This window comes from Ictalurus furcatus, chromosome 17 (genome assembly GCF_023375685.1).
Source record: "Ictalurus furcatus strain D&B chromosome 17, Billie_1.0, whole genome shotgun sequence".
NCBI lineage: Eukaryota > Metazoa > Chordata > Actinopteri > Siluriformes > Ictaluridae > Ictalurus > Ictalurus furcatus.
Window position 1 is genome coordinate 21,993,869 of NC_071271.1, and position 17,566 is coordinate 22,011,434.

The following is a 17,566-nucleotide window of genomic DNA, read 5'->3' on the forward strand; positions in this document are numbered from 1 at the left end:
TAATTTATTTTCAAAAAACAATATCTTTGCTGACAGTAACGATGAATGAATGAAGAAATGAATTAATTCACAAATTTTTCATTCATTCATTTTATTACATTTATTTCCAAAATGCTACACCTTACCCTTTTTAAAAAGAAATTACTTTGATATTCTATTCTATCCATTTTCTGTCTTTGTTTATACAAATGTATTTATTTGTTAGCTGAATGGATGGATGGATGAATGGATAGATAGATAGATAGATAGATAGCTGCACAATATTCTGCTGACTGGACTGCATGAAGCAGCAAAGAAAAGAACAATGCCTCCCCTGTAGGGTGTGTGTGTGTGTGTGTGTGTGTGTGTGTGTGTGTGTGTGAGAGAGAGAGAGAAGCCAATGAGCACTGCAAAGACACATCAGTTCCAGGTCATGGGATTTTGGACAAATGATTTGTGACCTGGACCACGACTTAATCCCAGACCCTTTTAATTGGTTCTCTCACACACACGCACACGCGCACAGTTCCCCATTCTGCCACACTCATTTGCTTATACACTCCCATTGCACTTGCGCGCACACACACACACACACCCTACAGGTACACACACGTGCACAGCTATATGTGTGTATATAAAGACGTATAGCTGTGATGAGTGTCTCACTCTCCCGCAGTCTCTCAGGCTGCTGTGATGCCTCTCTTCTCCTCTCCTCTCCTCTCTTCTCCTCTCCTCCCGCCACCTCACGTTTCTCGCCTTTGATCACAGACGTGTCAAACGTCTAAAATGACAGCCCTGTGTTTAAAGTGTTGCTCTGCTGCACTCCAAAGAGGACCGACGATACTGTAATTGGAGGATGAGTTTCCTCACAGAGCCGTGGGTTTGTGGGCTGTAGACGTGGACCTTATCGTAAAAGTATATCACTTTTCTACAAATCCCAGCGTATATATCACAGTGTAAAGGTCTGCTAACAAACACCCAGCAAAACTGCCATGCTTTGTTTATAAATCGATATAAATCTTTATTTATACATTTATAAATAAGTCTGATGGGGTGGAAAAAAAAAATACAAAAATGTATTATTTTACACTGAAAATCTGTAAAAATTTACATTTTACATTTATAAAGATTTAGTGAACTTTAGTACACTTTTGAGTACACATTTAAGCATGTTTTACATAAATGTGTACTAAAATATTACGTGATATGATTTTATTACACATCTGTCAAATTTTTGCACTTTCAATCACATTTTTACACTTTTTAGTGCACATTTTATAGTTTTAATACACATTTTAGTATGTTTTTTTTAAAGCTTTTGGTACACTTTTTAGTACATGTTTACACATTTATAGTATATTTTATTTTTATTAGATGTCGTAAACATTTTTAGTAAAATTTTACACTTTTATCTACACGACACATTTTTTTGTCCACATTTAAATGTTTTACACTTTTTATCACACACTTCAGTAAAATTTTTACAAACACATTTTACATTTTTAGTACACATTTAAGTATGTTTGACATGTTTTACTACACATTTGGTGCACTTTTTAGTACATGTTTACACATTGTAGCATGTTTTGCACTTTGTGCTACGTTTTAAACATTTTTAATACAATTTTACTCTTTTTAGTATACTTTTCAGTATACTTTTTTGCAAGTTTACATTTCACATTTTAGTACACTTTGTAGACTTTTAGTGAGCTTTTTACATTTGTTTAGGACCTTTTTATTACATATTTTAGTATACACTTTATACTTTTAGTATACATTTAGTTGGACACTTTTAGTACACTTTTTTTTTTACACTTTTAGAGCACATGTCTTCATGCAGGACTTTTTAACCCCCAAAATCCACAATAAATGGCTTCCTGTTCACTATATATGCTCACTACATAGAGTATAATACAACAGAACCGTCATAGTCCACTATATGTCTAGTAAACTGGCATCGGAGATCACACGTTCAACTTTCTTACGGTCTTTTGTAGGGCAAAGTTTTTTGGATTTTGCTTGCATTCAACATTTATCTCGTTTCTCACCAAAGTATTGGCACCCTGTTTGGGCTGTCAGCAAAGTCGCGGCGTTGATATTGGAATATAAAATAAGCTACCGGTTCGTTTATACGAGGCCAAAGAAAATCAATTTGCATCGATCTAATAGCTTTAGCACTCAATTAGCGTGATTAGGTTTCTCCAATTGTGTGACGTGTAATATTAAAAATGTAAACTCCTTTCCAGCTGTTATCCTTAGGGGAATTTGGAAAGCTAGATGTTAAAGGTGTGACTGCGCTGACGAGCCATGTCAAGATAACTAATACATGTAAAGCACACTTTATTACAGACGCTTTAAAAATTCATTTCTCCAGGGCTCTGGGGCTAAATCTGCAAGTCAGTGGCTTCAGGCAGCATTTTTAGAGCTTCGAAGATAAAAAATCTGTCTCATTCCGAAGGTAGAATAAGGACAACAGTCTTATAAGAAGCAGTGCAGGTTTCAACCCCGTAATTTCATCCGATGGACAAATGAGTCCCTTGAAAGAAAAACACGGCGGTCGTAAATGTGGCCTGACCGCGTGCACCGAGGAAGATGTTTACAAATGTTAGTTTAACTGGCTGTCTCGTACCACCATTTTCTTTTATACAAGGCATATTTGTGCTTGCCAGAGGTTTTTTTTTTCCTCCTTCTTCGTTTTTCCCCCTTCATGGTTACATTGTGCCAAAACACAACCAGTACTCAAGATTTAAACACGAGATTTAAGAAGTGACATTTAAGAAGACTTGGAATAACAGCGACGGGAATCCAAAGCATGACGCTTGTCAAACTTTTGAGGGGGAAAAAAAAAGTCACTTGGTTAATTTTGTAGTCATAAATCAGTAATATATAAATAATATATAAACTCAACTCCAGAGTCATTGTGAAACCAGTCATGAATATTTTTCACACTTTCTCCATCGCTTTCTTTTATGTTGTGCTAAGATCTCACTCCAGATCTTCAGATCCCAGTATCATTGCACTGAACCTCATTCCCATCCCCTCTGTGTGTTCTCCAGGATCTCGTCTGCGGCAGGAAGACTACCCGCCCCGCATCGTGGAGCATCCCTCTGACCTGATCGTGTCCAAGGGCGAACCTGCCACCCTCAACTGCAAGGCCGAGGGGCGGCCCACGCCCACGGTGGAATGGTACAAAGATGGCGAAAGGGTGGAGACGGATCGGGACGACTCGCGTTCCCATCGCATGCTCCTTCCCACCGGTTCTCTGTTCTTCCTGAAAATAATTCACGGCCGTCGGAGCAAACCGGACGAAGGCTCGTACGTCTGCGTGGCTCGCAACTATCTCGGAGAAGCCGTTAGCCACAACGCGTCGCTGGAAGTAGCCAGTAAGTGCTTGGTTCCTTTTCATTTCTGCTCAAAAAGCTTTTTCATGGTGTTGGAATAATGGCGTTGCTTATCAAGGCCTCTCTGGGAGCGATAGCTTTTCCCCCGGGGCGCTATTGAAACCAAGCCACAGTCTTCGTTCAGTGCTGCGTCTCTGACCTCGTGCCCACGCTCTGAATGCAGGAGAGGTTATAGCTCCTTTAGCTCGAATGGTAAAGGGTTTCCAGTTTCCTCCTGGGGCTGGACGCTCAATGGGCTCAGTGAGTTGGATAATCTAGAGATGGGCAGGAAGTGCTCGCGCCGGTGGCTCTGCATGCTGATCCTGGTGGATAGCGCACACCAGATACAGTCGGCTCGAGTAGTTCATAAAGAAACTTCACTAGGTGGTCAGGAGTCATCAGAGATACTAATCCTCTCACACAGTTGGTGTTTAGCAGGTGGTGTTTGTTTGAGAGAAATGTTTCAGCTCTTGGCGAAGAGTTTGGTCATTTTTCTAGCTGCGGATTCGAAGCCGTCGGAATGTCTGACTTGAAGAGAAAATGCTGTAAAGTCTGAGAGTTACGGAGGGAGTTTTAAATAAGGACAGGTCGTTTTTTTTTTTTCTTTCAACATGATGTTTGGGTGTGCTTTCTTTTCTTCATGAATGAAAAAGTTTGCATACCCTTAGCGCAAATAGATGGTGACGAAATGTAATTTATTATTTGTATTCAGTTACGCAAATGGTCAGATAGTCTGTTTATGTTAAAATGTGAATAAAAAAGTAAAACAAATCTGAAATTGTAATCATTGTAAAAGATTTTATCTCCATTTCTAAGTGCGATTCAATTCGGGCTGGAGCTGTGGCTGTGTTGTAGATATTGCCAGTTTGTCCATTTCTTTTTTAACTTCTTAAATTCTCATCTGATCAAAAAAAGATTTTATCTCCATTTCTAAGTGCGATTCAATTCGGTCTGGAGCTGTGGCTGTGTTGTAGATATTGCCAGTTTGTCCATTTCTTTTTTAACTTCTTAAATTCTCATCTGATCAATTGTGGAAAATCCTCGTTTTCTCATCCCCCAAAACCACCGGGTGTGCAGACTTTTGCACTCAGTTGAACTAATTGCCAATTAATTGGACTAATTGACTAATCGTCACATTCCATGACCACTTGTTCTCGCTTGTTTCGTCCAGCGACAGAACGCCCTTTAACTCTCAAATTCTATCCAAACCACGCAAATGATGGATTTTGAGTTTAAAAAAAAATCAAATAAAGTAAAATAAGCCTGTGGGTTTGTTTTTTTATTTTTTTTGTTTTTTTGGAGCTTGAAGTTTTTTTGGATTATAGGTTGCCTTGCTGTAAGGAAGTTCCTTCTTTTCAGAGTTAAGTCTACTACTATAGATCTTTTTTATTGTGTGTGTATGTGAGCTGCCATTTTTAATGAAGGACTTGCATTTGGCTTCTTGCATGAACTGCTCGGTGTACCGTATCTTTTCAAGCTCAAGAGGAGCGAATGGGGAGGATCTCGGATAGCAACCACTTTTCAAGTATGCCCAGGAGCTGTCACCAAGGCTCTTGCTGTAATCTAATCGACCTGGCAATGGTTTGGAAGGAACGCTTGACTGCTTTGAGTTTCAAGTGGAATGTGTGACATTGGCATCTGCTCCTCGGTGGGCACGGTTTCAGCTCTTTAATCACCTGCTCTCTGAGTTCCTGAATCATATTCGGTTTTTACACCTTATTAAAAACTGCTAAGTGGAGTACTGTTTAATTTCCTGTAATGCAACTCATGCATTACATGTAACACATTGACTTATACAAATCAAAATAATACCGGATTCAGGTTCATAAGCTGTCATGTGGTCGGGTTTCACAGTATGCTACTTTGTTCCTGCCATGATATCACAAAAGCGGGTGCGTTACACCACAGCGCTGCTGAATTCTCGATTCTGATTGGTCAGAAGGTGTTGATTTTTAATTTTCTAGAACAGCAGCTCCGACAGTAGTGATGCATCAAATTGTAGATTTCATATCAAAACATGTAAAAAGAAAATATGGTATACGTTTCTGTTAGGAGACGTTTAGCGTTTTCGGAAGGAGTCTCCAGTGTCAGCGCTTTGTAACAGTCAGCGGTAAAGCTGAAACGTTACCGTTTCGGACAAAAAGCTGCCTTTCTTGACTTGTTATCTTCAAGCGCGAGTTAAATAAGAGAGAATGACTGTTTATAGCTGCTTTAAATGATAACAGGAACTAACTTGTTTCACAGACGTTCCACACCATTAAATGTAACTATAAACGGTTAAAAAGTATCATGTCATTCTTTAATAAATGTATTTTTTTTTTTAAAAGTTGTTGGCAAACAATTATGCTGTGGTATAAGAGGAATAAAACACTTCAGGATGTGCTGTTATAGTTATAAAAAAAAAACAAAACAACAACTTCAAGGTGGTAACAGTAAACCCGAATTTCTCTCAGTTAACAAAGAATATTAGCAGCAGTGGCAGCTCATTGGATAAGATGTTGGACTACTGCTTGGAAGGTCATGCCTTTAAACCCCAGCATTAACCAAGCTCCCACTTTTGGCTCCTTGAGCAAGGCCCTTAACCCTCAACCGCTCAGATGTATAAATGAGATTAATGTAAGCCGCTCTGGATAAGGGCGTCTGCCACATGCCATAAATGTAAACGTAAATGTATTAGAACCTTCAGGAAGTATTCAACAGGTGCTAAGGAGACCTCACGGAAAAAGAAAGAAAGCAAAAAAACACACCCGTAAAAACCTAATCCTGTTGTGGAGATTTAGCACAGAAAATACAGACTTACGATTTCATCCCGAAATGCCAGAGATATTTGCAGAGTATATAATGAGCATCCGGAGGGATCACAGACATTCGTGCGGTCGGTTCCAATCGTAACATGCCATATTTTCCAGATTATATTTTCTCCCTGGTAGCACACAGTAGGAGTACTGGCAAGTCCAGGAGCTAAAAACAGCAATGCTGAAAAGCAGATGATATCCACTCTTCATTGCAGTGGCTGGATTTCAAATATATATATAAACAACAAGAGCCCGAATGGCAAGACGGTTTGGCCAGAGGACAGGGATCACGACACCGCGGGCCGCTGGGACGCTTATTTTGTATGAAATTCAAACAGTACCATAATAGCATGGTGTCAAAGCTCAGAAACCATCGCAGTGTGTTTCCGACCCCTCTTTCCCCTCCACCCCGTTACCCCAGCCACCCTGTGTGTAATTATGTTGCCCGAGCAACATAGTGTTGGAAACCCTCGCTAGGAATGTAGCATACTCCAGAGCTCTGTGATTTTTACAATGCTTTAATTGTAGGCTAAAGGAGCAACGCATTTTTCTCAAGACATTTCCGTGACCTTTGTTTGTGTCATATCAGTGTTTGGTTTTAAAATAAAAAAACGCTGTAATTCATTGCCCAGAAGTGCAATGCTTGCTAATAAAATTCTTAACTTCAGCAACTTTGCCCTTCTTATGCCAAAACTAAAAAATATGAAATCCCATAAAGCCTATTTGTTCAACTTTAAACCATGTAACTATTCAAAATCTAAACAGTTTTCTTGTCTTCTTGTGCTATTTTAAGAGATTCTATGATCGCCCAATATGTTCGAGTTTGACTGTACAGCTAATCGTTTAACATGATCTGCTTTGGTAAGCAGTCACACTTAGCCCAGGTTCATTCATGTTCACTTTCAGCATTAGGCACAGCCTTGAGACGTATCACGATACCACTATGTGTATTTGGATTTAAACCTCAAGTTGGTGTGGCAAGGCGTCATGGTGGCTTAATAGTTAGCATGTTTGGCTCGCACATCTAGGGTTAGGGGGTCGATTCCCATGGGTTTGTATGTTCTTCGCGTTGTAGGCTGACTGACATCTCTAAATTGTCCGTAGTGTTTGTGTTTGCGGTACAGATATGGACCAGTTACTCCGGTTTCCTCCCCAGTCCAAAGACATGCATTGTAGGCTGATTGGCATCCCTAAATTGCCTGTAGTGTGTGTGTGTGTGTGTGTGTGTGTGTGTGTGTGTGAGATTGTGCTCTGCGGTGGGTTGGCACCTCGTCCAGGGTGTCACCTGTCTTGTGCACCGAGTCCCCTGGGATAGGCTCTAGGCTCCCTGCGACCCTGTGTAGGATAAGTGGTACAGAAAATGGAAGGATGGATGGATGGGTGTGGCCTAAACTGGAAAACCTACCACTGTGTCCCTGGAAATCTGGGAAAACCAAGCTGTGAATTCCAGCTCTGACAGTTCCTCAACCTCAGCGACTACAGCTCCTACAACCTCGGTTATATTTTTTTAATACCTGCCCATGATATTTTCTAACAAACTTAGTTGGTTCTGCTTCCCAAAATATAAACAAACTAGTAGCCTTATTTCCGTGACCATGACCAGGCAGTTACTAAGGATGAATGAATGAAATGTGGTCTTTCTTTGTCCCATGAGCTACATATCTGCCTGCATACAAGTAAAAACATCCTGATTTATTTATTTTTTATTTGGCGTCGAGATCCCAGTCCTGATGCAGAGGTCTAGTTTCAACTGGACGCCCTGGGAACCGTTCTGGGTCTTTTCCTGACTATTGTACATCCTAGGGCAGCATTTTTATGTTTTACCCTCTGTTTACGTCTTTCTTTTCTATTTGATACTTGGCGTCTGTTGTGTGTCATGCACTGTTGGCGAATAATAGCCTTCAGAGGGAACAAAAGATTAGAGAGCAGGGCGTGTAAGAGTAGAAGGGTTAAGAGAGGAGTGCAAGCATGCTCTTATGCGTAAGTGCTCACCGTCGAGCCCCGTGGCTGCAGGCTGCATGACGTAATGTGTAGTGTCAGGCTGTTTTTTGAGAATGACAGATGCGCCTGTCGAGTGCCCCTATCTCCAAACAGCTGCGAAAATGGTGATCAAAGAAAGAAAAAATCTGACTCGTATAAAATGGGATTTCCAGAGAACCTGCAGAAAAGTTTCGACAGAGGAATAAATTAAAACCTGTAGTCATTCCATCATCTCGCTCTCTCATCGTGGCGTCCTGTTTTCCTCCCCTTGCCTCCCTTCCTCTCTGGAAAGTCAACATTGTGCTTTTGGGCGCACTAAATCAGGCTAGTCATTTAAATACGGTAACTCTCTTGGAAGCCGTTGCATATCAAAGGGGCTAATAATAACATGTTCCTTCAGTTCCTCAGCTGGGAGGTTAAGAGGGGAGGGAATGGAGATGCTGATAGCCCTAGCTGCTGACCGTGGACGTCTTTCTTCTCCATGTTTATGTAATGGGCTTCTGCAGTGCGGTTATTTGTGTGTTGTGCTAAATGGACTATGAGCAAACATTGTTGCCAAGCATCAGATTCAAAACATGTGGGTACTTTTAGTTGACAGAAAATACCACGTTGTGACATTGTGCTCTTGTTTCAGTGGTTTGCCGACTTGGTCATCTTGCCGCGTTGGTGCCGAAAGTCAAATTCATCTATCTTGGCTGATTGTAGAGGATGGTGCCATGGCAGACGGACATGCTGGAAGGATAAAGGGAAATCGGACGTTCGTGCTAAAGCGTTGCTTCATAATACCCGTCTTACATGCACGTTTCGCTGGAATTTAACCGTAATTATACAGGAAGTGTGAAGTGGAAATCTCAGGTAGATTACCATGTCAGTCTACAAGGATTAAATTATCGTTAGGGTGATGCTTTACCATGATGACATCTTTTCAGATGGCTTTAGCCTGGTGAAGCAACATCAGAAAGAAAATCCTAAGTTCAGCAAAGAAAAAGAACAGGAGAAATGTCTGGAAATGAAAGATCTATTGGCCACCATCGGACTCACCAGCAGACTTGGAGTCATTAGAGATAGATACAGGTGATAAACAAATTAAAGTGTCTGAAAAGTAAATCTCAGCAAACCCTGTGATTGTGTTAGGTGTAGATCGAATGTAATGGCACTTCCAAGGCATTGTAGTTCCCTGACGTTTTCCTTAACCCAGAAAAGTCTCTTGTAGCAGAATTGGTTTGTGTTTGTGCTTTCTAGAAATCTTCAACAAAGAAGAGAGAGACCTTTCTTTCTCAAGGGATCAATTCTCATCCCTCTATCATACCTCTGATCCGTTAAGACCTAGTTTAATTAGTTTCATTCTAATGGTTCGGTGAGTGGTGATGATTGATTACAGGGAGAGAAGCGTTGGCAAGGAATATTCCGAACCTTACATGGGAAACTTTCTTGCAGTGGGATCCACGAGGACATTTCTGTTCCCAAAAAAAATCTGGTCAAACAAATGAAGCACTACCAAGTTCAAAATTAGAAATGAGAAGACATCTGTTCCTCAGTCGAGAGTCCCCGTATTATCGGCATCTGGCTCTTTTTAATTGTTTGGTGAGTTCCTGGGTGTGTGTCTAATTTAGAGCCATGAAAGTCAGCTGAAGATGGCCCGAAATCAAGACAGGAAAAAAAAAAAAACCCATTTCATGATGTTTAATTACAGTGGCGGGAATTACTGACAGACCTCTTGAAATGGAAGATAAAAACCAGAAGAAAAAAAAAGCCAGAGGGAAGAGTGCAGCTTATTTGCTCTTGTCAAACTTGTCATCGCTGCTTCTATTTCACGTTCTTAATGGACCTGAAATCTGCTTGACCCAGTTACAAGGCAGAAAGATTCCCTGAAGCCACATGCTGACATCAGTGTGTTACATTGGGTTCAGCACGCTAAGGCAGTACCAAAATATATAACACCTGGTGTCTTTCATTTATGAGCACTCGTAACTCCGCTGGCCCGGTTCCCAGCATCAGCATCGCCATGTAAAAAAAACACAATAAACATTCGAGGAGCTAATTGCTCATGAAAATGATCTTTAAGATCAGTATCAGCAATGTGTGCCCAGTTACACCAGAGGTCACGGACATGTGTAGTCTCTGGATCATGATGGGGGATTGGGATGGTGCCAGCTGCCCTCAATCTCTCCTCCCATTCTGCCCTGCTGTGGATGCATTAGAAAAGAGAGAAGAAGGTCAGGCTTGAGAGAGACAACTCCGTATGCTCACATGGAAAGGAGGACAGCAGGACATCCAAGCACTCTGACTTTCACTGCTTTGTTATGCTATCATGGTGGAGAAAGATCTCCTGCTGCTCAAGTCACGGGCTGGCAGAGAAAGAAGGATTTGAGGAAGGGTAAAGGGTTCATAGCAGTCATGAGGGACAGAGCACTGGGTGGATGGATGACATCTTTGAGGGTGATAGCACTGGATAGTCAGGCAGGGGGGCATGTTCTGTTGGCTGGTGTGTGTCTGGGGAGACTCCACGGTTTGGGACTCGTGTTGGTCTTGAACAGGGTGCCCTGGTCAAGCTGCACTGATGGATCTCAGCAATTATCAGCAAGTATCATGGCTGACAAGCTGGTTTATGCAAAGAAAAGAATTTCACTGTACTTGGTGAAATTCTTTTCTTCTGTCTGAAACAGGGTGGCTCAGCAGTTAAGCTTCAGTGCTAGTGTTGGAAAGGTAGTATATTCAAATTTCAGGAGACATTGTACAGTATGGCATGACCTTTAACCCTCGACCGCTGTGTTCTGGGCTTAGCCTCACTTGCTGGTTGTTTTGGATAAAAGCAACAACCAAAAGTAACTGTGCTGCACTGGTAATGGACTGCTAACATAATGGACAGTTTATGATCTCAGTGAAGAAGCTTGAACGATGGAGGCACTAGGGTCAGCCAATAAATCATCCTAAGGGGATTGTCTGGTTTGTATCTATGGGTAAAACCCTTGACACTTCTATGTCGAATACTACAACAGACCATTTCCCTTTCAGAAAAAAAGTTCTAAGTAGCAAACAAAGTTTTTAAATAGCAACCATTCAAAGAAAGGGCCTCTGAATAAACCCCACCCCCCCATTTTTTAAAAAAAGACAGTACCTGACATCCTAAAAGCACCCGAGGTATCTTTCTGCAAGCTTCTGTTGCCAAGTTTTGCAAACTGTACCAGATGTGATGGTGATATTCCTTAAGATAGTTAGTTTTAGGCTAATATTTGTATATTTATTCGTATATAAATGCTCGTTAACAGCTCTGACGAATTAGCTTTAAGCATAGGTACATGGCGAGAGAGAAGATTTGGTTTATTCTTGACTTCACGTTCTACCCCCGTGAATTTTTTTTTTACCTGGTAAGATCAGAAATTCGTTTACCACTTTCGACCTTCTTCACAAGCCAGACAAGCCATTTATGTTATGCCCATGGGTGGGGCTAGAGTCAATCCTCACTCGTAAAGCAGCAGACTACAAAGGGGTAGCAGCCATGAAAGACCTGTTTAGGGAAGAGAATGGCGTTGTTTGAAGATAAGACCGAGGCGGATCTCATGTTAGCCCGTGTTAGGCAGAAGAGATTTTAGATTTCATTGGGGTAAAGGATATAGACGAGACCTGCCTGCCCAGTGTAACTGCGGCCGCTTTCATGCTTTGATCCCAGGAAATTTGCTGTATCCTTAGGCACGGAGCGCTCACTTGGACTTGCAGAGTTTAGCCCATGTGGCGCAGTCTACATTGTTTGCTGTCCAGTCTGACCCAAATTTGCAGATCAAAAAAAAGAAAAGCATTCAGCAGAAGTGACTGACCCAGCTGGATTCCACCTCATCCTATCTTGCAGACACTTGTGTGCTCGTATCAAACACCTCCTGCTAAACATCGAATAGCCCGTACTATTGCGTCGTCATCGTCGTCGCCCCGTCGCAGTGGGCTACAGTGAGTTACAGCGATTTCCTCTCGACCGGCCTCCATTTCTGATAAACACTGATTGTAAAGTCTCTCTCAGCTGGAGGGCTCAGATAGGAAGCGTCCCCCTTGACTGAAGAGCCAAGCTATTAGGCCGCCCGCTGCCTCTAATCTCCCTACTTTTGGTTCCAGGGTCTCAGGAGACCCATGAGGCTATTTTTTAAATATCAGTGTATGATGCAGTTCTGCTCTGCTAGACTGAAGTGGTTAATAGTGCAAGCGTAAGCTGTTGCTTGAAGCCTTTCAGCCATCCTGATAAGGGCTGGTGAGGATTAAGGTATGTGGATGGGGAAGAAGGTAAGAGGTTTGGGGCTGTTTTTGTGGAGAAAAAGGCACAGTATGAGGTGAACTTTCATTACTTCTTTCCACAGCACTATTTTTAAAAAAAAAATTTTTTTCGTCATCAAAAAGTAGACCAAAACAGGTTTTTAAATTTCCTGGAGCACATTTGTAGCAGCATGTGAAACCCTGAAAATGTGGGTTTGTTGCCTCATCGGATAACGAAACAAACAAACAAACAAACAAGAGACATTCTTAGCTTATTTCCAGAAAAGTCTACATTTATTCAATATAAATGCCACATTAATTCATATTAGATTGCCTGAAAATGATGCATTATGTTTTAGGTAGCTCGCTGCCTCGACTCTCCGTAAAACATATATGTATAGATTTTTTCCTAACTTGGTCTCAAAGTTGCTGAAATTTGCAGCAAGTCGCACAAATTAAGGATTGGTGATTGAAGATATTGTTAAGATATTATTCCGTGGCGTACGGTGTGAAACATTGTTAGTGTATTACATGTTGCGTAAAGCTGAAATGGGCTACTTAAGTTATGGAAGTACAGGTTAGATGGGTTAATTATGCAGTTGCTGTGAGCGTTTTTTTTCTCTTTCTTTCTTTCTTTCCTTCTTTCTTCTCCTTCTATAAAGTTTTGGAGAGGAAGCGGTGCCGATATGTTTAGACAAGCCAAACGTTCTGATTTTGCCATTAGCGTGATCATAAATCTTATGAACAAAATACTTCCTCAGATGATTTAACAGGACACACACACACACACACACACACAGTGGGGACCTACTTTTGTCTCGTCTTTCCCTTTGAAAAGGGCGTGGCAGAGGAACTGTAGCGTTCTCTTGCAGCCAAACACTCGACAAAGACTGTAAGAAGAAACAGGAGAGAGGCTGAGTGAGAGAAACATTCTGGGGAGAAAAGAAGCGACGACGAGGAAAGACGTGATCCGAGAGAGAAGGTTCTCTGGTTTCTGGTTGTTTTGGTGTGACTAAGAATCATGCCATCTGTTGTTGTCCTAAATATTTCCAAACGTATCACAGTGTCTGCGGTAGATCTCAGTTAATAATGTAACCTTTTTGAAGACTAAGATAGTTAACTACTAAATCAAATTCATTAAAGTACATCTATCTATCTATCTGTCTATCTATCTATCTATCTATCTATCTATCTATCTGTCTGTCTCTGTCCATCTCTCTCTCGCTCTCTCTCTCTCTCTCTGTCGGTCTCTATCTATCTATATTTCTCTGTCAGTCCATCTCTCTCTCTCTATGTCTGTCTATCTATCTATCCATCTATATCTGTCTGTCTTTCTGTCTGTCTGCCCATCACTCCACCCCCCGTCTGTCCGTCTGTCTGTCTATCTATTTGTCTGTCAGTCCATCTCTCTCTCTCTCTCTCTCTCTCTCTCTGTCTGTCTGTCTGTCTGTCTGTCAGTCCATCTCTCTCTCTCTCTCTCTCTCTCTCTCTCTCTCTCTGTCTGTCTGTCCATCTCTCTCTCTTTCTCTGTCTGTCCACCTCTCTCTCTCTATGTCTGTCTATCTATCTATCCATCTATATCTGTCTGTCTGCCCATCACTCCACCCCCCGTCTGTCCGTCTGTCTGTCTATCTATTTGTCTGTCAGTCCATCTCTCTCTCTCTCTCTCTCTCTCTCTCTCTGTCTGTCTGTCTGTCTGTCTGTCTGTCCATCTCTCTCACTTTCTCTGTCTGTCCACCTCTCTCTCTCTATGTCTGTCTATCTATCTATCCATCTATCTTTGTCTGTCTTTATGTCTGTCTGCCCATCACTCCACCCCCCGTCTGTCTGTCTATCTATTTGTCTGTCAGTCCATCTCTCTCTCTCTCTCTATCTATCTCTCTCTCTATCTATCTATGTATCTGTCTGTCTGTCTGTCTCTCTCTGTCTATTTCTATACGTCTGTCTGATTGTCTATCTGTCTGTCTGTCAGAAAAGTGTATTGTATCACGCGGTGTAAAAATGTTTTCACCTCATGCTGTTTTCGCCACGTTGCCCTCTTCCACATTTCCTTACTTAACACTTACAGGTGCATCTTAGAAAATTAGAATATCGTGGAAAAGTTCCTTTTTTTTTCCCCGTAATTGAAATCAAAAAGTCTAACTTTCATATTTTCTAGATTCATTACACATAAAGTGAAATATTTCAACCCTCTGTTTGTTTTAATCTCAATGCTTACGGCTTACGCAAATCAAAACTCCAGTATCTCAAAATATTCTAGATATGATGCATAAATTCAGAATCACAGCTAAATCAAAGCTAAATTGATGTACAGTGAAGTAAATCAATGACAATATAAAAGATACTCTACAAATGAATAATCACATCATCACATCTCAACACATCTCCTGCCCTGTATTCTTACCTTCCAGTGTTAAAGCAGGTCATGTGACCATGAGGCTTTCCTCCATGTATGTGCAGTGCAGTGCAGTGGAAACACAGCTGTCCTTACTTTGTGCAGCTGTAAGGTTCACCGCATGTGTGTGTGTGTGTGTGTGTGTTACTGAAACGCTCCCGTTCTCATTAGGCCCTTTTCCAATGGGATTAGAAGACCGCCGACTCGGCAGGTGCCGCAATAACTTAATTTCACCCGCTGTTCAGGAGCCATAATAGCTTATCGATTGTCTGACAGAGACGCGACGGTCCGCCGCGGATGGACGCAGACGGAGAGGAGAGGAAGGAGAAGTTAATCTGCGCTCGACGCACAGAGGGCATTCAATCATAACTCGCGTTAAACTTCATCACCGTCACGCAAACGCATGACCACGTCGGTGTAGCGGAGCCACGTGACGACTGGAGGTCATCCTCGGCTGTCCGAGCGGATTTATTAAGGAGACAATGAGAACTTTATGTACACGAATGGATGAAGATTATCAAATCAGGTTAACGTAATCCGTCAATCGTACCCTTAGCGAGGAAAATGACACAGATCCGATCCAATTTGATTTTGTTTGTACAGCGCTTTTAAGCAAACACGTCGTCACTAAGCAGATTTAGATCCCTAAATCCCTTGCTGCTTCAGACGCCGGACTTGGAAGTCCCAGAATGCGATGCAGCTGTACGGTGCTTGGGTAGTTGGTGATCTATTAGAGTGCTGAAGGACTAAAGCGCCGCTGCATCGCCCTCTTTAGGTAGCGATAAAGCCAGGGCTAGCTTAAATCCCCCTGCACCACTACCAGTAAGGTAGTCAAACAGCATTGTGGGTAATGCAGCTCTAACTGTTAACCACAGTGACAAAAGACCAACAAAAATAAACACCGGACGTCGTTGAAGATCAGATTATGCAGACTTATATCCAAATAGCTCTTGGAGGATTTTCCCTTTAACTATGTAGATCCTCCAGGAAGTGAGTTTTAAAACGAGCGACGGGGATTTTCTTCAAGCTGCTACGTGCCTAGCATGCGTGTCGCTTACAAATCCAACAACTAGTGCTCATAATAAAGGTCAAAACAATTAGGTTGCACTTTTACGTTTTGAGAAGATGTGGCATGACAGACGTGTCTGGGGAAACGTGTTTTCGTAGCGCCTGGTCCTCTCACACTTTGATCTAGTTCATGCATAGTTCCAGAGCTAATTTTGTCCGCACGTCATAACCTCCATCTGCTGAAATGAGGGTGAACTCGCGCTGCACAGTCCCCTTCCCAGCATGTAGCTGGCCTGCACATCTACTCTACAGTTATTACACTCGGCAGGATGTGTGTGTGTGTGTGTGTGTGTTTGTTTTCTCAGAGGAGCTGTGCTCTGTTAGCTTGCCCTAGCTATCACACCTGGAAAGTGCGCATCTTGTTTTTATTCTTCACGCCACGTTTAGCGTGTCCGTTTAAACCCCAGTGTCCAGGTCACCTTCTCCAGCACACAGAGGAAGGTAAGAGCCGTGAGTAAATATCACACCTCGTTCCGGGATGGAGAGCTCCAGGAGGTAGAGTTTGTCGATGCCACGTGGTGATGGACGGCGGTGTCGTTCGCTCTCGGGTGATGCCCCGGATCTTCTCGGACCGTTTGTGAAGCGCTCTCTGAGGCCCTCGTTCTGCTCTGGCTAATCTCATCCTGTCTGCACTTTAATGGCCGGTTGACACTGAGGTAAACAGCGCGAGATGGCAGAAGGAATAATGGAGGAGGATATAGAGAGGGAGCAGACAGACCTTGACCTCTTCTTTTGACACATGATGGGTCGTTCCTCATCCAGGAGACACGGCGAGCGTCGAGACCTTTCCCTCACCCCGATGAACAATGCACTGTCTCCTCTTAGCAGGTCAGAACTGGAGACGGAGGTCTGTGTTCGCTTGCTTTCGTTCATTGTTCATTTTTCCTGAAAAAAAAATGCAAACAAGATGGTTCAAAACCATTCAAAAAAATAAATAAATTTTATATAATATAAAATTACAAAAAGCTATCGTGTATTTCTTTTACTTCGTTTTGAGGATGAAATTACCCGGGCCGCATGAAGTGTAGTGAAAGATTAGCCTTAGTTCTTGATGGATTGCTAATACATATTAGCAATATTCGGGGGAGCTTGCAGTTTTTCAAAATTGCCGCAGATTTCCCACAGATTAGAGATATGCGTTGTGTGACATCACCACAACGCGCGTTCAGCCGAAGTGCTCTTCGATCCATGGGCCTTGAACACGAGTACAGCTAAAAGGTCTCATTTACCAGCGAACATCACGGTGAAAGAGCTATTTTGTGTAGTTTTCCACAACAAAAGCACAAAAAACTCTGCAAATTGCATCGCAAATTTGCAAAAAAAAAATAAAACAAGCCGCAGCAACAATCAAGCATTTTGGCCGCGACGATCACAGAAAGAAAAACTCGGACCGGGAAAGATGGCTCACTCTGTGCTTTTGGAAGAAAAAAAAAAGTCAGAGGGCGGCTGTAAAGGGGGACAAAATGGTGGCTAAAAAATTCAGCAGGATTTGATTTTTTTCCCCTCCTTTATGTTTTTATTATTATTTAAATTTTTTCCTCTATAACACCTATGTTTTTCACAGTACAACAACAGCAACAATAATAATAATAATAATAATAATAATGCATTATAAAATAGTTATCAATTAAATCATACACAAATTAATTATAATAAGTATATACGTAATAAAAATAATAATAATTATAACAAAAATAATTAATAATAATGCATTGTTAAATAGTTATCAA

The 17,566-nt window shown here is 41.8% G+C and overlaps 1 protein-coding gene across 1 annotated transcript in view; it reads left to right on the forward strand.

Annotated features, from left to right (window-relative positions):
• The window catches only part of robo1 (roundabout, axon guidance receptor, homolog 1 (Drosophila)), a 172,610-nt gene that overhangs the window by 23,772 nt on the left and 131,272 nt on the right, over positions 1-17,566 (forward strand). The window contains exon 2 of the mRNA XM_053647347.1: positions 3,036-3,362. Within this exon, the coding sequence (XP_053503322.1) occupies positions 3,036-3,362 (327 nt within the window). The remainder of the gene's footprint in view (positions 1-3,035; positions 3,363-17,566) is intronic.